We start from the raw sequence: 22473 nt of genomic DNA, 5'->3' as shown, positions 1-22473 counted from the left end.
CTTGTTCTTGTTGAATTAAAATATAATACAATATGTAAATAATCTAGCTGCTTTTGTTGCACCAACCTCAAGAATATACATAGCTCGAATGAAATTATCGGAAGAGAACAATATTTGACTATGAAAAAGACTTTTAAGGACCTTATCTTGAATCATACTCTGCATCTTCGTCATCATCATCATCATCATCATTTTGTTCTTCATTTTGTTCGTCCTCATCAATACTGACGCCGTTGTCACTTTCGTCTTCACTATCGTTGATGGACCTGTTATTCAACTCAATAGAAAGACTCGATGCATTTGATTCGCTCTCTAATTCTCTATGACCACCACCACCACCATCATCATCATCATCATCATCATCATCTATAATTCTGGACCTTGAGCTGTATTTCCTCCGTCCCTTTCGTTTTCTTCGTTTTCTTCCCTCACCTTCTTCGTTTTCCTCACCTTCCTCGTCTTCCTCTTCTTCTTCTTCTTCTCCTTCTTCACTTTCGTCAACAAATTCTGGCTCGTCACTTTCATCATTCCCGTCTTCCTCATCATCAGTGAATATTTCAGCAACAGCTTCCATATCCACTTCTCGTGTGTTAATGCGTTCAGTCTTTTTATTTAAAAGTTTCTGCTTGTAAGTGCCATTCGGCATACCAGGTTTGCATATCAAATACTCGTCGATACTCACTTGCAGTGCTTTCTGGTTGAGACTTGTAAGCATTTCGATCTCCTTATATGCTTCTTCTTCAAAGCTATATGGGTTGTTGATGTCATCTTTGAGAAACTCCGAGACTAAGGATATACTGTTTTGTGGTACAACATTTGGTTTTTGCGGATTTAGCAGCATTGCTGGTGCAGAGTTGATCCCCCCACTAGGTCCAAAGAGCATAGGTTTCCACAATAGTTTTGAGTAATCCAATGTTGAATAGGACTTGGCTTCCCATTTTTGTATCTGTTTTTCTATAATTGAGATATCCGCAACTATAGCATATTGACCAGTGTTTGGGTTTTTGTACAATGCGTCTAGTTGTTCCAACGCAAAAGTGACATTTGCTGGGATCATACCGGTAAGTTTTGATAAGAGCTCAATGGTCAATGTAAAGCTCGGCTTCGTTGAATTAAAGTCTTCGCTGTCAGCACACATTTTATCAGCATTACCCATGCAGTTCTTCTCCTTATTATTGTTATTGTTGATATTAACATTATTATTGTTAATATTAATATTATTATTGCCATTGTTAAAATTACTATCCCCGTTATTATTTATGTTTTTGGTGTTGCTGTTATTCTTAAACATATTATGAAGTTCACGTAATTTGTATGCTACTGTAAGTTTCCAATAGTTTCTATAACTCAAAAGACCTAAATCACTTAGTGGTTTTTCTGGTGTACCGTACTTGAATTCATTGCGGCTGAGCAAATAACTGAAATCAATCAACAAATTTCCATAACCTTTTCGTTGGTATATGGGCAAGGTAAGTATACAAGAAACATTATAATCCAGGCTATTGAGCTTCTCTTTTGAAAAATAACCAACAAAATGATGTCTTGTAGGAATCTGCGGATCGCGTTCGGTCAAGACATAAAAAACAAAAGGCTCAACATCGTAGTACAAGGTTTTGGAATTTAGAAATAGTTTGGCTAGTAAACAGATATTCTGACAGTAGTTTATGTTTTTTCTCCCATCAACTTCCCATATGGAGACTTGGTCATCTCTATAAATCTCAATACCTGGGGGATGGTGATTGGAATTATTGCAATTTTTGAGTTGATGGCGCAGGTAGGACATTGAAGAGCTCATGTATTTTAAACAATATTCGCAAATATATAGCGTTTCACATTGTGAATACTCCTCAGGGTACGGAGCAGTGTACCAAGTATCAATTTCAAAGTCTCGTAGTACAATTCTTTTGATTTTCGATTTATTCAAACTGATGACAGAAGGTGTGCTTTCTTTTACATTCAGAGCTGTTTCCGAGGTTTGGACATTTTTTTGTTCGTTTTTGACAAATAATTTGGAAGCCTTTTCTTTCAATTCTTCAAAAAACGCTCGTTCTTCTTTAGTTGGATCCGTATCATTAATGAGACAATCTGGAAACCCAAGTGCTCCTTTATATGGCAATTCTCGAGTATCTTTTGATTTGTACTTGATTTTGATTAGAAAATGTTTATCATTCTTGATTGTTTTTACTTTTCGTTTCACCTTCTTTGTAGGACTCGTTCCTTTATCATTGTGCTTACTTATCTTTTTAGTCACTTCGTTTATTTTACGCGTCTTCTTGAGCATGCGCTTCAATGAATAGTCATTTATTTCCTTGTGCCTATGTGTCCTCTTGTCAAGATCCTTTATCTCCAAATTAGAGTAGACGTGATTGTTGGTAATGCGAAGTTGATTCAAAAGGTGCAGTCCCATATTGCCGCATCGTGGGAGATCTCAAATATGGATATATAAATATAAGTGTATGCCAAAAATGTTTTAATATTTCAATTATTTCTTAGTTTCTATATTTTGTTTTGATTTGATCTGTGAATGTTAATTTCTTGTGGAGTGCACGATGATGTATAGAATGAGCTAGAAATTGGTAAAAATATTGAATGGATCAGATGAGGTGGTGATGATAAGTTGATGGTGAACTAATACCGGTCTGCTTCTCAACAACAACAACAACAACAACAACAACAAACAGACAAATTTATGGAAGCGATCACAAAGAAATTACTCTCTGTGCCCCCCACCCAACCACCACCAAAAAAACCAAAAGCTAAAAAAAAAAAAAATTTAAATGTCCTGATACGGAATAATGCGGCGCTTATAGTTTGATCTCCTTGTTTATATCCCAGTACTCTCCTCTAGATCAATTACAATCCAACTTGGATAAAGATTTATCATCTAAGTTTGCCCATAACTGCATCCCAAATGTTGATGAAAGATTCTTATTTGTTAGATTCCCTTATCTTTTTCTTTCTTTCCTTTTCTTTTCTTTTCCATTTGGCCATCTTTTTCTTTTTGCCATAAAGTTGATGGACTTTGTTGTTATTTAATTTTGCCATATATGACCTAAAGGAAAAAGCACGCGTCACCTCATGTTCACACACCAGCTCCCGCCTCTATTCAAGTTTCTGTTTCTGTTTCTGTTTCTGTTTCTGTTTTCACATTTACCCTATCTACTTAGTAACCGGTTCCATAGCATTCAGTCTTTTTTCAATGTCCTCCAACATCTTATAGCTCGCCTAATATTCACAAGAGCATACCTATGTTCAGGCTACTCTTGCTTTTATTACCAAGAAACTGTTTGCTGCAGTAATTAATTTTTATTTTGATCTCTCTCTTTGCTCTTGATCCAGTGTAGCACCATACAATGTAACACTTATTTTGATCCTTCAGCTTCGGTGTGCAAGAATTGCCATTTAGCTGGTTCATGTGGTCTCTAGTAACAAAAAAACAACCATTGAGTAGAACTACAAAAAAGGAAGTGTTAATCTTCTTATCAAAAAGAAAAAAGCAAACAGAAAGGAAACAAACAGAAAACAAATTGTAAACTTTGGTACTCACAATTAGGTACAATAGTTTGTTCCATACAGCTCGTTGCATTTTCTATTAAGCACGTACAAAAGCAAATATATTTGGAATAACAGTGCTTTCTTTTTGGCCAATTTATTCTGTGAAGGAAAAGTCTCACACTTGTTCACCTTGCTTTCCGCCATTCGTCATTCTCTCCATCACCTTTTTTTAATTGGAAATATTGGACAAAGTGGCTCGTTAACCATAAAAATGTTTCTAGAGATCTATCTTTTTTTTCCGACTCGTATCCATGCTTATTGATACTTGCCACTACTTGTCGAGCCATTTCAGTTCCTGTCTAAAGTGGATGAAATCAAGTGAATCAAAAAAAAAAAATACAAAAACAACCTAAAATTAGTTTCTTTGACAAAAATATGCTATAAAAAAAGCAAAAGTAAAGGGGGGGGGGGGGGGGGGGCGAGGCGGAGGTAAAAAACAATCAATCAAAAAGACAAAACTGAAAGGCCAGAATTGCAAATCTACTATGCTGTAATAATGAAAACTGATTGTTGGAGAAAAGAAAAAACAAAGAACAAGAACAAGAGCAATAAAAAAATAAAGAATAGAATTAAATAGTAGTACAACTACAAAATATCAACCTCGTCGTTATCGACTACGGATGTCTTGATGGTCAATAATAACTGAGTCTTGAGTTTGTCAAGTTTACTAAACTTGTCAAACTCAAATACTTTATCGGAGAAATCTTCAACATCACCATTGTTAATGCTTTCGATTATCCCTTGGACCAATTTGCATTCTCTTGAATCAAACCAATTTGGATCTTCTTCAGAAAACTTGCCCATTCTCTTTTCAACTTCAACAAGATCGTTGGTGCACAAGACGCACAATAGAACTTTGAAGAAATAATCTTTCAAACTCCATTTCGTTAATGAGTTATTTAACAGGTTTTTGATTACAACATCGTATAGTGATATCGCCTTCTTATAATCTGTGTGCAATGCACATAAATCTGCACATTTTAGAAATGCTTTATTTGATAATGCTTCGGCATGATCGGTTGTGAAATAGTCTCCAGCCTGCTCATAGCTTTTGATGGCATTAGTAGTGTCCCCTACACCCTCATACAACTCGGCAAGGTCCATTGTAAAGTTTGCAGCTCTTCTGAATTGCCCATTTTGAGTTAAAAAGATATGGATAGCTTGTGATAAAGCATCGATTGCGTCTGTGGGTGAAGTCGACTTGAAGCATTTATAAGCTTCAACCAAATGGTTGGCAGCATCATTGTGATTATTCAAGCTTTGCTGTATCTCGGCCGCTTTGACAAATTGCGTGCCCGCTTGATTAAAATCTTTCTTTAAACGGTAGCTATTTGCTGCTTGGATGTAAAGGTCGGTGGCGTCTTCTTTTCGAAGTGTGGATGAGGAACCGGTGATAAACAGCAAAAAGCCCAGTTGTTGTTTGAGGAGTTTCTCTGCCTCTGCAATCAATTCTCTAGGGTCAGACATATTAATGCTGAAATGGAAAATATATGTATATATTAGAAAAGAATTCGGGGGGTTGAGGGAGGAGGTGATGGCGTTGGACTGGTGTATTGTGGCTATACAAGGATACTATTTTAGTTGTTGAAATAGGAATATTACCAAGCTTGCTTTTCCCCAGATAGACAAACTCAATGGGACTAATTTTCTGTTAGATGCGAGTGTTACAATTTAGTTTTCACACACACACACACACACACACACGTTTTTTTTTGTTCTGTTTTATTTTTTATTTTTTATTTTTAGTTAATTTTTTATAATCAAAAAAGAGAAGAAGAAGAAGAAGAAGAAGAAGAAGAAGAGAGACAAACAATCAACTTCTCTTGAGGTATCCATAACAAAGAAAATACACAAAACTCGATACTCGATACTTGAAGATTTACAATTAATAAACAACATTTAACTAAACCATAAACACCAACAGGGGACAGAATTGTAAATTACTCCTATAAAACACCAGCAATATTATTTCAGCATCCATTTCATTATTGTGCTTGTTTTCTGTTCCTTACCTTTTTTTTCTTTGAAAAAAAAATATAACAATGAGCAATTCCAGCGGTGTACATAAAATGCGCTATGAGAGACTTCAAACAGTAGGGAAAAAAGCAGTTGAGCAGGTACTTCTGAGGTCAATTAGCAAAGAGCAGATTGAAACTTGTTACTTAGATATTGCGCAATCTCCAATAGGTTTGAAAAGCTTGGAAACAGGGTTGGCACAACTACTGAAGTATTTGTACGAAGAAACTATAGCTGAGTTTGATCAAATCTATGAAGAGAATGATTTACGCAGCAAGCTAAATGAGCTTGATGAAATCACTCAATTGGCAGAACAAAGGCGTGAAGCTAATTCAGCAGCAACATCCAACACCAATACAACATCAAGCACAAACACAAACACAAACGCCAAGGGATCGGTAAAGACAGACTCTGCCTTGCAGCCGGTACATTTGGACAAATTGGCCCCATCTGAAATAATTGATTCGGTTGTGGTGACCAATAAAGAAGACATACTTAATGGGCTAGAGACAATTTACGACAAGCTTGCAACAGATAACGATACTTTAGCTGAAACGTTAAGTAGACTTCGAGACAATGCATCACTAATAAATTACGAAATACAAGAAATACTAGTGCCAATCCAAAACCAAGCCAATCTTATCAAGGCAGAGCCCGTGGATATTGACAAAATCATTCGAATATCGGAAAGCATGCAAAATGAGATGAATACTACAAAATAAATGAGGCGTAAAAGAAAAGAAAAAAGAAACAGAAAAAGTCTATATACAATTTAGTTTTATTAAAGAATCAAAAGAGGCTTCAATACAAATATGTATATATATATATATATACATATATATTTATTATGACTCCTCTTAGTTGGAACTTGGCTTGATACCTTCTGTTTTCATGATCTCGTAATTCTTCTTTGCAACCTCGTGATAAGTGTTGACCTTCTCCCTAAGTTTCTTAAGTCTGAATTTCTTTTTCTTTTCGCTTTGAGTTTCCTTGACTAGCACTTGGTCACCCCAGATTTGGTAATCTTGCAAGTATTTGTAGCCCATAGTGAATTCCTTAACAACAACATCATCAGTTAAGCCCAACTTGGCCAATGCATAGTAATACCTCTCCGGGTTCTTCTTCTTCAAATACCTTAGAATCTTTTGTCTGCTTTGTACCAAGTTTCTGACCAAGAGCCTTGTTGGATGATCATGTTTATTCTCCTTAACGTGTCTCATCATGAAATGTATCTTCACTGTCGACACAGCGGCCTGGACCTCAGGCGAAGCAGTGTCACCCGGTTCTCTTTGAAGTTCTTCGCGAGCAAACTTAACAGCCATTTTCCTCTTGTCAGAATTATCGGTATTCTTCAAGTTCAAAATAGTCAACAAAGCATCTTTCTTGCGTTGCGCCTTTTGTTTCTCATTTTCTCGCAAAACTTCGTTATCGGATACTTTCTCAAGAGCTATTTTGTCTGCGGCATAAATGATCTTTTCCATTTCGAGTCTATCGATTCCAAATGCAAGGTTAGCCTCAGAGTTTTCAACTTTTTGCATGATTCGTGTGAAAAAATTACACTTGGGGTCACCTAGTACTGGATCAACCTTCAATGGAACATTCTGAAGCTCATGCTGTTTCAAAGTATTAACATCACGAACAATTTGTCTCTTTAATCTCTTTTCTTTTCTTCTCAATTTTCTTTCTCTGTTTAATGGTAAGTCGGGTTGTCTGAATATGGTTCCGGCTAATTTGGGCGAGATGACATCCCTACGAGTCCGGGTCACTTGCTCTAATAATGGCCGACCCAATGAAAACGGACGACTAAACGATTGAAACATGTTGAACAAGACCGAAAAGTTAAAGTTGATTGTAGTGAAGGATCTGTTTGTGAGTGCTTATAGATGTGTATATTCCTCGATCAGAGTTTTGGAAAATTTCCCTTTTCCCTTTTCCCTTTTCCCTTTTCCCTTTTTTTTTCATGTTTTTTTTTTTTACTTTTTTTTTTTACTTTTTTTTTTCTGCTTTTCTGTTTGTCTCGCCAAAATGAAAAGCACGTTATAGAGTAACCACACGCTTTGGTCACTGGACTACAATAGTACAAGAACAGAAATCTACAACGTTACGATTGATAAAGTATTGTGTTATTTCAAGAAACAAAAAGTTATACAACAAAGATCCCACTACCTTGTAGTACTTTATTTTATTGAATATATGATCAGAAGATTTATCAAGATTGTATTTATAGAGTGCCGTGTCCAGTACTGTAATTGGAAGGTAAATTAAGTAAGAAGTTAATTGTTTTTTTTTTTCCTTTTTTTTCTTTTCCTTTTGCGATAGTGAATATCGAAATAAGAGGGACTTGGTGCTAGCAGAAAAGAAGGGAGAAAAGAGGTTGGGAGGTTGGGAGGATGTGAAAGTTTGAAAGAAGAAACAACTATAAAGTTGAAGGATTAGTAAAAAAAAAAAACTTTCTTTTACTTTTTTCGAAATCTATTCGATATACTGGTTCAAAGAATGAACAGAATAATGTGTCTTTGAAGCCAAACTTTTATCTCGATCAAATGATGACAAGCTAAAAAGCTAAGAAGCAAAAAAAGAAAAGAGAAGAAGAAAAAGAGAAGGAAACAACTTCAGAAACAGAATGATAAAATTCATTTCAGCTCTTTATAAAGATGCAAGTGTATCTTACGCTGAGAGCTTTTCATGGTAGCGAAGTTTTATTTTTGCAGCTGGAAACAACAACCTGCTAGTGTGAGTGTGTGTGTGTGTGTGAGTGTGTGAGTGAGTGTGTGTGTGTGTGTGTGTGTGCCGTAGTGCGAAAAGTGCGTGAGAGAAGTTCATCGAAAATTTTTTGAAGCAAAATACTCTTGCAACATCACGACTTTCAAGTTTACCAGTGCCACGCCACTTACAAAACATTACACACCAAACCCTTTCTGTTTTTTTTTTTTTTTTGGCTTTTTCTCTTTCCAACTTTATCCAACCACATTTCACTCCACCCCACCCCACCTTACCCCACCTTTCTCAACTTATTTGTTAATTTCTTTTTTTTTGTGTAAATCTTTTTACAATGCACAGAACTTTCACTCATGTTTTGAAGAGGTCAATACCTCCTCGCCCTATTACATTGTCATCCGCTAGATCTACTTGCTCTCCTGTGTATTTCAATGCACAACAAGTAATTGGACAGCGTTTCAATAGCACAAGGGCTTCACAGAATGAACAAGGAGATGCTTCATCATCCTCAGCAGCAGCACCACCACCAAAGAACGAAGAACAAACTGCTGAGCATAATACTGAGCAAGCAGCACCAGAAGCTGAAGCTGAAAATGTCGAGAGTCCAGAGTTGATTGAATTGAGAGAGAAATTGGATAAAAAGGACAAGGATTTGGCAGCAATGAAGAATCACTATACCAGAGCAAAGGCTGATTTCCGTCATTTACAAGAAACTACAAAAGTGGAAGTGGAAAAGGCCAAGAACTTTGCTTTGCAGAAATTTGCCAAAGACTTGCTCGAGTCCGTCGACAACTTTGACTTAGCCTTAGGCCACGTCAAACAAGAAACTTTGGAGAAAAACACCGAGGTTAAAAACTTGTATGATGGTGTTAATATGACCAAGGATGTGTTTTTGAAAACACTTTTCAAGTTTGGTATCAAGAAAATCGAACCCTTGGATGAACCATTTGACCCTAATTTGCACGAGGCAGTGTTTGAGGCTCCTCACCCAGATAAGACCCCAGGCACCGTCTTTTTCGTCCAACAAAATGGTTTCACCTTAAATGACAGAGTGTTGAGACCTGCAAAGGTTGGATTGGTAAAGGTTGAGGAATAGACGGCCGGTACATTTATTCTAGGACCAAATTAGTAACGAATGATTTGCATCTAGTCTTGTATATATGTATGTTTAAATAAATAAATTCCTTGAGTTTAATTTTTTTTATAACTTTTCTGTTTTGAATTCTTTATCATCATTGTTTCCCGCCATTGCTTTTAAAGCATTTATATTACATAGAACATTTGTATATTATTTACAGCTATTAAGCAATCACCACCTCTTTTTTAACGCAGCCAAAGTCTATGAACAACTGATCATTGAACTTTATAAACACTATGGGTTTGGTTGTTGGATAGTGTGTTGTTGTTGTTGTTGTTGTTGTTGTTGTTGTTGTTGTTGTTGTTGTTGTTGTTGTTGTTGTTGTTGTTTTGGGGGGTTTGGTTCTTTGTCTTTTATTTTCATTCTCAATGTATTTACCTAGCAGTATGATCGAGTTAACTGATGACTCACTCAACTTTCCGAGAACGGCGTTTCGATATCCTTCTCTGCCCATAAAAGATTGTGAAGAAAATGAACCTCTTTTTTGTGTCATATAATCCACATACAACTCCATACTTTTCAATTGATCTTTCTCTCTCTTTCTCTCTTTTTTTTTATTTGTTTTTTTTTTGGGGGGAAGGGAGGCTTTGATCGCGGTTACGGAAATTTTTCAACTTTCATTTTTCACTTTTCTTAAACTTCACTCTTCACTCTTCAATAAATACACTTCTCATTTACTTCACTCTGGATTAACAAACCACATTTGCATACGTCAACGCTATTCAATTAATTTGTTGCAAAATCATAATTATACAAGAATAATGTTGTCAACTAGTCATTCTATTAAACGTTGTTTTTCAACCTCCTCTCCGCTTTTGAAAACACTCAAAATCGGTTTAATTCCAGGTGACGGGATTGGTAGAGAAGTTATTCCTGCTGGTCAAAAAGTGTTGGAAAGCTTACCATCGAAATTTGACTTGCAATTTGAGTTTGTTAACTTGGATGCGGGATTTGAATTGTTCAAGAAGACTGGAACTGCTTTGCCTGACCAGACAGTTGAAACATTGAAAAACGAATGTGACGGAGCTTTGTTTGGAGCTGTCTCTTCACCAACCACCAAAGTTGAAGGATATTCCTCGCCAATTGTTGCCTTGAGAAAGAAATTAGGCCTCTATGCCAATGTTCGTCCTGTCAAGTCAGTCAAGGGTGTTGGTAGACCGGTTGATATGGTCATTGTTCGTGAAAACACCGAGGACTTGTACGTTAAAGAGGAAAAGACTTACCAAAAGGAAGACGGAACCAAAGTAGCTGAAGCAATCAAGAGAATCAGTGAAACTGCTTCAAAACGAATTGCCAAAATGGCATACGACATTGCATTGCAAAGACAAGCTATTCGCGATGCCTCCCCAGGCTCAGAGCAACTCCACTCAAAGCCATCAGTGACTGTTACTCACAAATCAAATGTTTTGTCACAATCGGATGGTTTATTCCGTGAATCATGCAGGTCCGTTTACGATGCCAATAAGGATAAATACAGCGGTGTTGACCACAAGGAGCAAATTGTCGACTCAATGGTTTACCGTATGTTTAGAGAACCAGAGATTTTTGATGTCGTTGTTGCACCCAATCTCTACGGTGACATTCTCAGTGATGGTGCCGCAGCTTTAGTTGGATCTTTGGGTGTGGTTCCCTCAGCCAACGTTGGTGAAAACTTTGCAATTGGTGAGCCATGTCATGGATCAGCACCAGATATCGAAGGTAAAGGTATCTCAAACCCAATTGCCACTATTAGATCAACCGCATTGATGTTGGAATTCATGGGATACCCTGAAGCAGCAGCCAAGATATATGAAGCAGTCGATGCAAACTTGTCTGAAGACAAGATCAAGACTCCAGACTTGGGAGGTAACTCAACCACACAAGAAGTGATTGAAGACATTGTGAGAAGATTCTAAGTAGTACACACCATAAAGCAATAGTTTTATAGTTGATCAATACTACCAAAAAAATGAGAAAAAAAAAATGAAAAAACATAAAAAGTACTCAAAGGAAAGAAAGATAATCAAAGGAGAGAAAAAAAAAAATTATGTACAAATACTTGAAAAAAATTGCATCAACCGTTTTATTGTAAATTTGTCTATTATAAAAATAATGCCTAATAAGGTTTAAATCTTCGTTCTTTTCTGCTTTTGCGGTGCGTTTTTGAGCCATCCTTTTCAAGATTTTTCGTTTCTTCAGTTGTTACTCGACTAGGACCAAACTTATGCAGCTTCATGTCGTAAGGCAATTCCCATAAGCTTATTTTGCCATCTTCTCCACAAGTAAGACATCGCTTAGCCTCGGGTAATATCAAGACGTCGCGAACGACATCTTCTCCGTGAGCACCAGGGAAAGTAATTGCTTTGGCTTCTTTAAATTTCTCCTTGCGTGGGTTAAAGGGTAAAACTGTTAAAGATTGTTCAGAATTCGATCCATAAGCAGCAAACCCACTTGGGAATATTTCTACAACGTATTCATTCTTTGGCCATTTGACTCGTAAATCGCCAATATCATTGAAATTTGGGCTCTCTAGAGTCTCATAATTTGTATCGTTCAAATCATGGAACATCAACGTTTCAATATGCGACAAGATGGATATTCTAGACTCGCTGACAAAATGACAAGAGTGAACCGAGCCAAAATTAATCACTTGATGCAATGCTTCATCTTCATCGTGTGCTGATAGATCATAAATATTAACGTATCCGTCTGTTGACCCAGACATCAAGTATTGTTGAAGTGTTGGATGAAACTCAAGACTAGTTACATCGTCGTGGTGCGAATCAATAAAAGATTTTACAACATTATTACTGGAAGAATTTAGGTCCCAAACATGTACTTCGGCATCTGCACCATTCAATTCAGTTCCAGCTGCTAACCGGTTGGTGCTCTTATCATATGCAAGAGATAGAAAATTCGAGTTTTTGCTATTGGTTAGATGTGCAATAGCTTGGTTTGCTCGTAAGTCCCATATCTTTACACCATCTGTTGAACAGGTAGCTATGGTATGCTCATCAATCACTTGTAAATCGTTGATACTGGATTCGTGTGCACCTTCAATGCTGTATAATAAACGTGGCGATTGTTTTGCTAATGAATACCCAACAATGGATCCACTACTTGTAGATGCAATAAATTCCTCATTTGACAAAAGACCTAACTTTAGTATCCAATTATCAGACTTGGTTGAAGTCCATGTGAATATGCGTTTTGCATCCATTTTGTAAAATCAAAGATAGTCAGCAGAGATGAGCTAAATATGTATATGAAATATCACATATATTAATTTTTGTGAGTGTTTGCGCGTGGAACTGGTGGAGAGTTTTTTTATTTTGTGTGTGTGTGTGTGTGTGTGTGTGTGTGAATGGGGAGAAAGAGCAGATACTATAACTTTTCAATTTGATTTTTGTGTAAACAAACGCGAGGAAGAGGTAAACTCTGACCTCTTCTTCTGAATTCAACATTTTACCTTCTTTTCCACTTTTGTATCTACATACATAGTTCTACAATAATGAGTAGCATTGTTAAAAAGGGAAGTCAGTTCACGCCAAAGTTTAAAAAGGCAGCAAAAAAGAAAGTATTCAGTCGCGGTCTCTCTACTCCTGCATCAACTCAAGAGGCAGCAAAAGTATCGACCCCGCTAGGTGTTGTACAAAGTACTTCTCACAACGTCTCGGGGGAAGTACCAGGAAATTTCTCAGGAGATGTATCACAACATACGTTACAATCACAGTATGGTCAAAAAGAAGGGCTTGATACCCCTGCTGCTACCCAACTACAAGACCAAAATGCATCGGTATCAAGAAAAGATAATGTTGACCCGAGTTTGGCATCATCGCGACTGGCTATTGAAGACGACGAGAATGTAGGTCCCACGGACAAGCTTAATCATAAACTCAAGCTACCAGATTCGGCTATTGCAGATAGTTCTGATGAGGAGGAAAACAACGATAAACACAATAGTGGAACCGGAACGAAAATTTCCAGTCGACGTGCCTCTACTACACATAGAAGGCTTTCGGGAATACATCACGGTGGGTACAAGAGCCGTTCTGGTTCGATATCTCACAACTATCTGGATCATCTGCACTCTCAACTGCATGTGCACCAACAATCTGCAAAGATCATCATTCCTCAGCATAAGGCCACAAAGAGGAGAAGATCGCTGACTAGAGCATCTCGAAGAAGGTCGCTGTCACAAGCAGGTTTGCCCTTGAATGTGGCACCTGCATTAAAACCATCCACTATTGCACCCAAACCCGTTACCCATTCAAAGCATGCGTCAAAAACATCAAAGGAACAAACATTAGCACCATATCCAGAACCTGTAGCCGCCGCCGCCACGGCAGCTACTGCTGCTGCTGCTGCTGCTGCAGCTGCGTCGTCATCATCATCATCATCATCATTGCCGCTGTTAACTCTAGCAGCAAAGGCTGCTGCTGGTGCTGCACCAATCAGTAAAATCATGAATGAAGCCGAGAAGGATACAGAGAAGAACAATGAAAACTTCCATAGAAGCACTTCACCAACAAAAGAGGGCGTGAGTGCAGACTTTGTGCTTGGCTTGGACCCGGTGACGAACAAAGTACGCAAGTATAGAAGAAAAACAGCAGTACTTCGGGATGCTGCTAATAGCGCCAACGAGTTCTCCAGGACATCTGATATCAAACTTGAGGATATTATTCCAGTTGAGCCCGACAATTTAGTCACAAAAATTAGTAGTGTGAACCAATTGCCTAGTCATATAAAGGAGGAGGATTTGTCGCTATACAATGAGCTTGAGTTTGACTATGAGGGAATGACGATGGCAGACTTGTGTAAGCCAACTTTGAAAATTGGTGAAGTGAGCTCGAATTATAATTTGGTCCAAGAGGCAGAGAGAGAAAGGAAGCGCCAAAAATTACAGAGACGACTAAACCGAGAGAAGGCGAGAAATGAAGGTATTTCGCTTGAACAGGCAACGTTGATGAATGAAGGCGGGACAGAAGAAGAGATTCGAAATGCTGCTGGTAATGGATATGGTAGTGGCAACGGTAATGGCAGAGCGGTTCAGGATGTAAAGGATGACTTTTTGAAACTTGATGCTGATGATGAGCCTCTGACTTCTACAACTTTGCAATTGACTTTGGTGGATGGGAAAATTAAGTATAGTGAGGAGTCCGCTGTGGTTGTTAAGCACAGGGCGGATACTTCCACTCGGACTGTTGAGCAATCAAACCCATATGCAAACCCTGTAAAATCCAATACCTATGGTAAGCAATCTCATACAGACAAGTGGTCATCGATGGAGCGCCATGAGTTTTACAAGGCACTTAGTATGTTTGGCACTGATTTCTCGTTGATTGCGCAAATGTTTCCTCACAGAACCAGAAAACAAGTTAAAGCGAGATTTGCATTAGAGGAGAAGAAATATCCCGAAGTTGTCGAAGTTGCGCTTCGAAGGAAATTACCGGTAGATTTCGATGAGTATTGCAAAAACATCAAGAATGGTGTTAAGACGATGGAGCAGTATAATGAAGATTTGCGTAGAGTGAGGTTGGAGCATGAAGAAAGTATGAATGCGATAGCACTTGAGCGCGAGAAGGCATTTAAAGAAGATGCCGAGGCTAGCAGGCGTAGGGAGATTGAGATTAGAACAGGTGTTAAGCCAATGACCAGAGCCGAAAAGGTGAGAGAATTGCGTAAGAATGAAATGGTTTTGGGATCTATAGATGATATAAAGCGTCAAAGAGAGGAGGAGGCGGAGGAGGGGGCGGCGGAAGTATAGTTGAAATTTAGAATTTAGAATAGTACAGTATTAAATGGTATTGGTATACACTGGTAATAAACATTATTCATAAACATTGATAATAATGGTAATGATGACCGCTCACGTGGTCTTGTATCAATAAAATTTTGTAGCGGAAATGCGACAAAGAAGTCAAAAACGAAGAAAAAAAGAAGAAAAAAAAAGATACGTATAAAAAAAACATAAGTAACAATAGGGTATTGTTAGAATCCTGAGTCAAAAGCTTTTTGTAGGAGCCGCGCTAACAACATGGCTTCAATGCTTTCAATAGCTGACACATATATTTCTTCATTTAACCACATGTATAACCGCAGCTTTACTTTCTATTTTTTGCATTTTAAATAACTATTCAGATTTCGTATATTGTACCTTGAGATGATTTATATGTAATTAGGAAAACAAAGAACAAATTGAAAAGACTTGGAAAGAATTGAAAAGAAAAAGAAAAGAAAAGAAAAGAAAAGGCTCATAAAAACAATAGTTAACAATTATAATTACACTTGCTTCCCTTTTGAATGTCCAACCCGAAGGATTATAGACTTATTATTGAACCGCCCCTTAAAGATGGGATTTTGACTCATAAATTAGATCAGGTTAGCTTTACGGTAAGGCTGGCAAGCCCGCCTTTTCTTGTGAAATACCAATTTCAGCTAGTTGTGGTACTCACAGCGTTAGTGTTTGTTGTCATTTCTTTAAACTTTTCCGATTTGCTGAATCGCAAAGTGCAAAGTGCGATTGGAGCTTTGATTATTTTGTCGATTTTTGTTTTTTTTGTTCAAGAGCCCGAAGATTCGTTGATTGTGATGAGAGGGATTGGAGCTCAGCTTATAAGCAAGAGGTTATGGGCATTTCAGAATTCCGGCAAGTTTTTACCGCTCAACAGTATGATTGATCTTGTAATTCATGAAGGTTTCCACGATTATGGTCAAGTTATTTTCTACTTGTGTTTCCTTACAAAGAGTACCACAGAGATGCCAACGAAGAAAGAGGATGCTATCAAAGTTGTTTTTAAAGAGTATCTTCCAAGGAAAGAGATTTTGATGCAAGTATGGACAATGAGTAGACTATTATTATTTGGGGAAAACAGGAGGTATTGGAGGAGAGTGCCTGGGCAAGGATTGAGGCGGGTCCTGTGACAAAATAGGTGATTATCAATTTACCATCTGGTATGACTAGTATCAAATTTCCGCCAAAGAAAAAGAAAAAGAAAAAGAATAGGAGAGAAAAGAAGTATTTTCAAAGTACAGATGTTTATATATATATGTGTGTGTGTGTGTTTGAAAATTTATTCAAATATTTATAGAAATTTCAGTACATAAACAAGAGAGGGTTTGGAAAGGTGTAAGGATGGATCGTTGTAGATAAAACTTCGTAAGATTTTGGTTAATTTTTCAGATAAAAAAAAAACAAATTTAAGACGATAAGCAAATTGGGAATAGACTAAATAACCTTTGTTTCTTTTTTTTTTTTTTGTGGTCTCTATTCTCAATGATACTAGTACGGAGCTTTAAGCTTATCATCTTACCAAATAGATTACTTTTGGCTTTAACCTCCCTCCCCTCATCTACCAATTGATAACCCAATTTATGTATTGATTTCCATTACTAGTTGGTGGCCTTCTAAGTTTGCCAAGACCTTTGTTGACATAACTGTTGAAGTAGTGTAGACAGATGAAAGTGAAAACTAAGTCCTACTACACAAAAAAAAAAGGAATAAGTCACATGATAAACATAACGTGACACAAACTTATGGACGCGACTACTCAACAAAAGAAGGAGGAAATGAAGAAATAAAGGAGAGCACAAGAATTGGTGAGACAAATGAAAAAAATAAATTGTGCAAAATTGTAGACATTTAAGATGTAGAATGTGGTGTATATAGAAGTATTAGGGAAATATACAAATCTATAAGTAATACATCATGTCGTTAAAGAGCTATTAGGTTACACCAATAACTAATGTCCTCGAAAGAATGTGTGTGTGTCTGTGTGTGTGCGTGTTTTTCTTACTTTTTCTATTTAATTTTTCCTTTAAAAAGAAACTTGTCGGGACCAAATTTCAGTCTGTTGAATGATAGCAAGTGTAACTACAGTGACTACCATGTGACATCATCATCATCATCACCGCCCCCACCCCACAACTTTAATAGAATCACAGGGTACGTGTTCCGAAATTATGCGACAGAGAGCAAAAAAAAAGAAAAAAAAAGAGTGCGAGGGAAGGCGCGATTACAATCACTCAGCACTCGGCACACAGCATCAGTCCACAGCACGAATTCCCGAGCGAGCAAAAAAATGAACCAGGCGGTGGAACGCCACAAAACATTACATATAAATATAAGTAAAAATAAATAAAAAAAAGGAAGAAAGGAAGAAAGGAAGAAGAAAGGAAGAGGAAAGGAAGAGGAAAGGAAGAAGAAGGAAAAAAAAAAACACAAATAAAAAAAAAGCGCACAAAATGAAAAGTAGCAATTTTAAGTTCAAATTGGGAAGCCCCTTAACTGTTTGTTAGCAGCAATAGCAAACATAGGTTTAATTTATCAGAAGTATGCACACTTAACATGGGGGAGGGGGGAGAGACAAGGAAGAAATAGAGAGAGAGAGGAAAGGGAGTATGAGATACAGCATATAGAGTGTTTGTTACAACAACTGTTTCTCAGCAAATGATGATTCTAGAGAAAAACAGCAATTACACTTTTAAGGCAAATGACGTCGTATGCTGATCATGTATTGTGAGTTTTCCAATTAAAGTTGTCGTTGGATATTCTCTTTGAATTTGTTAGTGCTTTTTTATTTTTTTTTTTCATATTTTATTTTTAAATATTTTGGTGGTGAACAATGTTCGATGTAAGGTAATTCCCCCATATCGTAGTAATTCCATGATTGTTATATAAACCCACCGAAATTCCCATCTTTTCTTTATATAAATATCAAAACTCTTGTCAACATTTATCTTTTTCATTATCCTATTTTTATATTTAATTTTTGATTCTTTCCGTGTTTATTTGTTTTAATCCAAAAGGAACCTTATAATAAATCTAAAAAAAACAGAGAACGACATTTGAACATTTTTGATTGCAATTGAATTCAAATTCATCAATTAAACACATATTCTTCAAAAATCACATATACGAGATTTACAAGTAGGTATCTACACTAACAATCCACTACTTTTTTTTTTTTAATTTTTTTTTTAAAAATTTTTAATACATAACAACAACTTTATTACATTATCATGTCGGCAGGTAAATATGCTTTAGGAGCTGCAGCTATCGTTGGTGGTGTCTGGTACTATGACCAGAATGTCCAACGTATCTTGCCTAGAAAAGAGCACCAGCAATTGGCTCAGCAAACTGCTAGAATTGACCACAAAGCTCACGAGCTCAATAACAAGTTGACCAACAAAATCGAAGATGGTAAGTCACATTTGCAAAAAAAGACTGAAACCGTTAAGGATGACGTTAAGAGCTCTCAAACTTATAAGGATTTCCAAGCCAACAAGACAGAGTACAAAAAGCACGTTGAAGATGCAACCACTCCTAGAAGTGAGAAGTCGGTATTTGCTTTGGGTATGGAAAGGTACATTGATTTTGTCAATTGCTTGGGTGAAGGTAAAGTAAAGACTGGCGAGACCCAATACTCTTCAGTTGGCCCCTTACCTGAAGTCAAGGAGAAGCCAATTTTTGGTAACTGGTTTAGCAAAGGTGAAGACAAGGTGGACCAAGCAAAAGAAGAGGCTGAAAAGAAGAAGAATGAATGGACAGCATGGGGCTCAAGCAAGGCTGACCAAGCCAAGGCTGATGCCGAAAAGGAAAAGAATAAGTTGTTCAATTGGGGCTCAGACAAGAAGGATGAAGCTAAAGATAAGGCTGAGCAAGCCAAGAAGGATGCCGAATCAAAAAAAAATGAATGGTCCAACTGGGCTTCTCAAAAAGTTGACGATGTGAAATCCGATGCCGAGAAGCAAAAGAATAAGGTTAAAAACTGGGTGTCTGACAAGACCAGTGATGCCGAAGCCAAGAAGGATGAATGGGTCAACTGGGGATCAAAGAAGGCTGACCAAGCTCAAGCCGATGCGGAAAAGGAGAAGAATAAGTTGTTCAACTGGGGTTCCGATACTGCTGAACAAGCCAAGAAGGATGCAGAGTCAAAAAAGAATGAATGGGTCAACTGGGGCTCAGCAAAGGCTGACCAAGCTCAAGCTGATGCCGAAAAGGAGAAGAATAAGTTGTTCAACTGGGGTTCTAACACTGCTGAACAAGCCAAGAATGATGCTATTGTTAAAAGTGACGAATTGAAGGCTCATGCCGAACAACAAAAGAAGTCATGGTTTAATTGGGGTAATAAAAAAGCCGATGAAGCTAACGACAAGGCTGACGATTTTGCCAAATGGTCTGGTCAAAAGTGGGAAGAGGCTTCAGACGAATTGAAGAAACAATACGAAGTTTCCAAGAAGGAGTTAAACAAACAATACAATCAATTGGGAAAGACTGTTGAAGGTGCTAAGGATCAACTTAATGACAGATATAATGTTGAATACGACAGAGCATTGAAGCAATATGAGCAAGCCAAGAAACAGTTTGAAGACTTGTCCAACCAATTGGTGAATGACCCAGAAAAGAATAAGAAATTGTCCAAAGCTAAGGAAGATTTCAACTCTTCATTGGAACACTTGCGTTTGTACAGTGAAGATGTTTATCATGACATTAAGAGTAAATTGAGTGATGTTTTCAAATAAGCTAATTTTAGACTGAATTTACTTTATGTTTGTGTTTGATTTATCATACCTTTTTTGTCGGCACCCACTCTTCTCTCCACCTATCTATCAATTCCATTTTTGTTTGGCTGAAAAAAAAAACACATAAATCGAATGAATGATAAAGTCATTTGCAGTGACTAAAATAAATACACAATAGAATTTCAGACTTTAATGAATGAAGAAATAATAATAATAAAACAATATAAAGTGCACCACACTTTGGTTGTAAAATTTATACTCTTTTAGATTTATCGTATTCCTTTCCATCTCTATTTGTTTTGTTTGAGGATTTGTTCTAGTCAATAGCTCTCAATTACAGTTGCTGAATAATATGTAATTGGCGAGTTTTGCTGTAATTTGAAGTTTGACACATTACCAAATACTCTTTTCTATTTGCAACACGAGAGATTAAGAAAAAAATTATCATAATCAAAAAACTTTAACAAGAAAAACAAAAAAACAGAAAAACACAGAAAAACACAGAAATCACCATATTCCCAACCTCTGTGAAACCTTTGTGGCACTCATTTCCTGATCTATTTCCTTTTTCCTTTTTTTCTTTTCATTTTTTTTTTTGTTTGCTTTTACTCACGGTCTAATGATTAAAAGAGTGCCCAAATTGTACTGTCATCAACTCGGCAAATTCAAGACTGATATCCAAGTGCCTACACACGAACTACTTGCTAAATTAGGTATCATCTCGTACCCTCACTCTGGTTTAGTTCATTGGGGCAAAACCGGTCTCCTAATTCAAGACAAAATAAATGGCATCGTTAGGGAGAATTTGGATCATTTGGGATATGAAGAATTGAAACTTTCATTACTTTCACATAAAAACTTATGGCTTCAAACTGGCCGATGGCATCAACCTGATTTATTTAAATTACAAAATGATGAATATTTGCTTGCGCCCACGGCAGAGGAAGAAATCACAGAGTATGTGAAAAGATCCATCCAGAGTTATAAACATCTTCCAGTTGGGTATTATCAAATTAATGAAAAATTTAGAGCAGAAAAGAGACCTCGTGGCGGTTTGCTCCGAGGGAGGGAGTTTTTGATGAAAGATGCATACTCTTTTGACATTGATGAGACAAGCGCATTAAAAACATATGAATCCATGGTGAATGCATATCATAATATTTTCCGGGAAATTGGCGTTCCGTATGTGAAAGCGCAAGCAGATAGTGGTGACATTGGCGGTGATTTAAGTCATGAATGGCACTTGTTGAATCAGAATGGAGAGGATACGGTATTTACTTGTGACTCGTGTGGTCATACTAGTAATGTTGAGAAAACTATTGCTTATCCCACGGAAGAAGAGATAAAGAACTCCAAAGGAGGCGAAGAAGTGGCTGTAAAGTATTTCACAACAGAGGATAGGGACACGTTGGTTTGTGCATATTATCCTGTAAACAGACAATTAGAACCCAAGTTTATGTTGGAAGATATTCCCGATTTGGATTTAAAAGATAAAAGACTGCAAGAGGAAATTATTCTAGCATTTGAAGCAAATGAGAATGAGTTTAGTAAAAGTGTAGTTAGAGTTATGGATGCACGGTTGAATTCAAGGTCGAATTTCCCCGATTTCCCAATCAATTTCACCAATAAATCAATGATCACCACATTGACCGAGGTACCCATTGTGCTTGCTCGAGCGGGTGAGGTATGTGGCGAATGCGAGGAAGGTCATTTACAAGAATCAAATGCAATTGAGATTGGTCATACCTTTTACTTGGGTGAGAAGTATTCAAAGCCCTTGAACTTGACTGTAGAAGTTCCTACTAATGACAATGGTAATACGTTGGAATCCAGATTTGTAAAGATGGGATGCTATGGAATAGGTATCAGTAGAATCATTGCAGCTGTTGCTGAGATAAATAGAGATGATCGAGGGTTGAGATGGCCCGCAAGTATTGCACCCTGGGAAGCTACCATTATCACAGATGATGCAAGCAAAGTTGAAGCTGTTGAGTCACAATTGATGCAAATAGATTGTCGTTTAGATGGTAGAGATGAAAGATTTGGCTATAAATTCAAAGCTTCAACTACGATGGGTATTCCTTTGATTATAGTTTTGGGCAAGTCATTCCCCCGTGTTGAAATTGAGATTCGTGGAATCTTGAAACATGGGTGGGAAGAGCATTTGAAATCATTGAACAAAGAGATTGATTTCGTATGGGACATTGAGTATAAAGATGGAACCCCTGTTAAATGTTTTGTTGAAAAGGACCATTTGACATTTGTTGTCAAACAACTTTTGAGGTTCATGTAAAGTCAAAGAAACAAAGAGGAAAAAATGAAAAAATGAAAGAATGAAAGAATGAAAGAATGAAAGAATGAAGGAATCGAAGGAATCGAAGGAAACGGAAAATTTTATTTTTTTAAAAAAAGGGGAAAGCCAAAACCAAAAAAACAACAACAGAAGACAAGAAAAGCTTCTGTAAAGTTTTTCAAATTAAAGACCAAATGCTTTTGTAAATAGAGACATCAACTAAGTATTTAATTCTAACCCTAGCATTTGA

The 22473-nt window shown here is 37.1% G+C and overlaps 11 protein-coding genes across 11 annotated transcripts; 7 read left to right on the top strand and 4 right to left on the bottom strand. All coding sequences in view use genetic code 12, as the record gives it.

Moving 5' to 3' along the window:
- Window positions 1-142: 142 nt before the first annotated feature.
- On the bottom strand, window positions 143-2407 carry SAS3 (Histone acetyltransferase; the record flags this gene model as incomplete). The annotated part of the gene is made up of 1 exon (XM_001527624.1): window positions 143-2407. The coding sequence occupies one exon, from the start codon at window positions 2405-2407 to the stop codon at window positions 143-145; it is 2265 nt and encodes a 754-aa protein (XP_001527674.2).
- Window positions 2408-4140: 1733 nt separating this feature from the next.
- On the bottom strand, window positions 4141-5022 carry SEC17 (vesicular-fusion protein S17; the record flags this gene model as incomplete). Its single annotated transcript, XM_001527623.2, has 1 exon — window positions 4141-5022. One exon carries the CDS (start codon window positions 5020-5022, stop codon window positions 4141-4143), a length of 882 nt encoding a protein of 293 aa, XP_001527673.2.
- Window positions 5023-5624: 602 nt separating this feature from the next.
- On the top strand, window positions 5625-6293 carry PVL30_000185 (uncharacterized protein; the record flags this gene model as incomplete). Its single annotated transcript, XM_001527622.2, has 1 exon — window positions 5625-6293. The coding sequence occupies one exon, from the start codon at window positions 5625-5627 to the stop codon at window positions 6291-6293; it is 669 nt and encodes a 222-aa protein (XP_001527672.2).
- A 135-nt stretch (window positions 6294-6428) lies between these two features.
- On the bottom strand, window positions 6429-7391 carry PVL30_000184 (uncharacterized protein; the record flags this gene model as incomplete). Its single annotated transcript, XM_001527621.1, has 1 exon — window positions 6429-7391. One exon carries the CDS (start codon window positions 7389-7391, stop codon window positions 6429-6431), a length of 963 nt encoding a protein of 320 aa, XP_001527671.1.
- A 1232-nt stretch (window positions 7392-8623) lies between these two features.
- MGE1 (Mitochondrial matrix cochaperone) lies at window positions 8624-9385 on the top strand (the record flags this gene model as incomplete). The annotated part of the gene is made up of 1 exon (XM_001527620.1): window positions 8624-9385. The coding sequence occupies one exon, from the start codon at window positions 8624-8626 to the stop codon at window positions 9383-9385; it is 762 nt and encodes a 253-aa protein (XP_001527670.1).
- Window positions 9386-10188: 803 nt separating this feature from the next.
- On the top strand, window positions 10189-11322 carry LYS12 (homoisocitrate dehydrogenase; the record flags this gene model as incomplete). Its single annotated transcript, XM_001527619.1, has 1 exon — window positions 10189-11322. The coding sequence occupies one exon, from the start codon at window positions 10189-10191 to the stop codon at window positions 11320-11322; it is 1134 nt and encodes a 377-aa protein (XP_001527669.1).
- Window positions 11323-11522: 200 nt separating this feature from the next.
- Window positions 11523-12626, bottom strand: PVL30_000181 (uncharacterized protein; the record flags this gene model as incomplete). The annotated part of the gene is made up of 1 exon (XM_001527618.2): window positions 11523-12626. The coding sequence occupies one exon, from the start codon at window positions 12624-12626 to the stop codon at window positions 11523-11525; it is 1104 nt and encodes a 367-aa protein (XP_001527668.2).
- A 291-nt stretch (window positions 12627-12917) lies between these two features.
- PVL30_000180 (uncharacterized protein) lies at window positions 12918-15173 on the top strand (the record flags this gene model as incomplete). The annotated part of the gene is made up of 1 exon (XM_001527617.2): window positions 12918-15173. The coding sequence occupies one exon, from the start codon at window positions 12918-12920 to the stop codon at window positions 15171-15173; it is 2256 nt and encodes a 751-aa protein (XP_001527667.2).
- Window positions 15174-15709: 536 nt separating this feature from the next.
- Window positions 15710-16330, top strand: PVL30_000179 (uncharacterized protein; the record flags this gene model as incomplete). Its single annotated transcript, XM_001527616.2, has 1 exon — window positions 15710-16330. The coding sequence occupies one exon, from the start codon at window positions 15710-15712 to the stop codon at window positions 16328-16330; it is 621 nt and encodes a 206-aa protein (XP_001527666.2).
- Window positions 16331-18427: 2097 nt separating this feature from the next.
- On the top strand, window positions 18428-19930 carry CSP37 (37 kDa cell surface protein; the record flags this gene model as incomplete). The annotated part of the gene is made up of 1 exon (XM_001527615.2): window positions 18428-19930. The coding sequence occupies one exon, from the start codon at window positions 18428-18430 to the stop codon at window positions 19928-19930; it is 1503 nt and encodes a 500-aa protein (XP_001527665.2).
- A 619-nt stretch (window positions 19931-20549) lies between these two features.
- PVL30_000177 (uncharacterized protein) lies at window positions 20550-22223 on the top strand (the record flags this gene model as incomplete). Its single annotated transcript, XM_001527614.2, has 1 exon — window positions 20550-22223. One exon carries the CDS (start codon window positions 20550-20552, stop codon window positions 22221-22223), a length of 1674 nt encoding a protein of 557 aa, XP_001527664.2.
- Window positions 22224-22473: the final 250 nt, after the last annotated feature.

This window comes from Lodderomyces elongisporus, chromosome 1 (assembly GCF_030384665.1).
Source record: "Lodderomyces elongisporus chromosome 1, complete sequence".
Taxonomy (NCBI): Eukaryota; Fungi; Ascomycota; class Pichiomycetes; order Serinales; family Debaryomycetaceae; genus Lodderomyces; species Lodderomyces elongisporus.
This window is presented reverse-complemented; position numbering and strand designations above follow the sequence as displayed.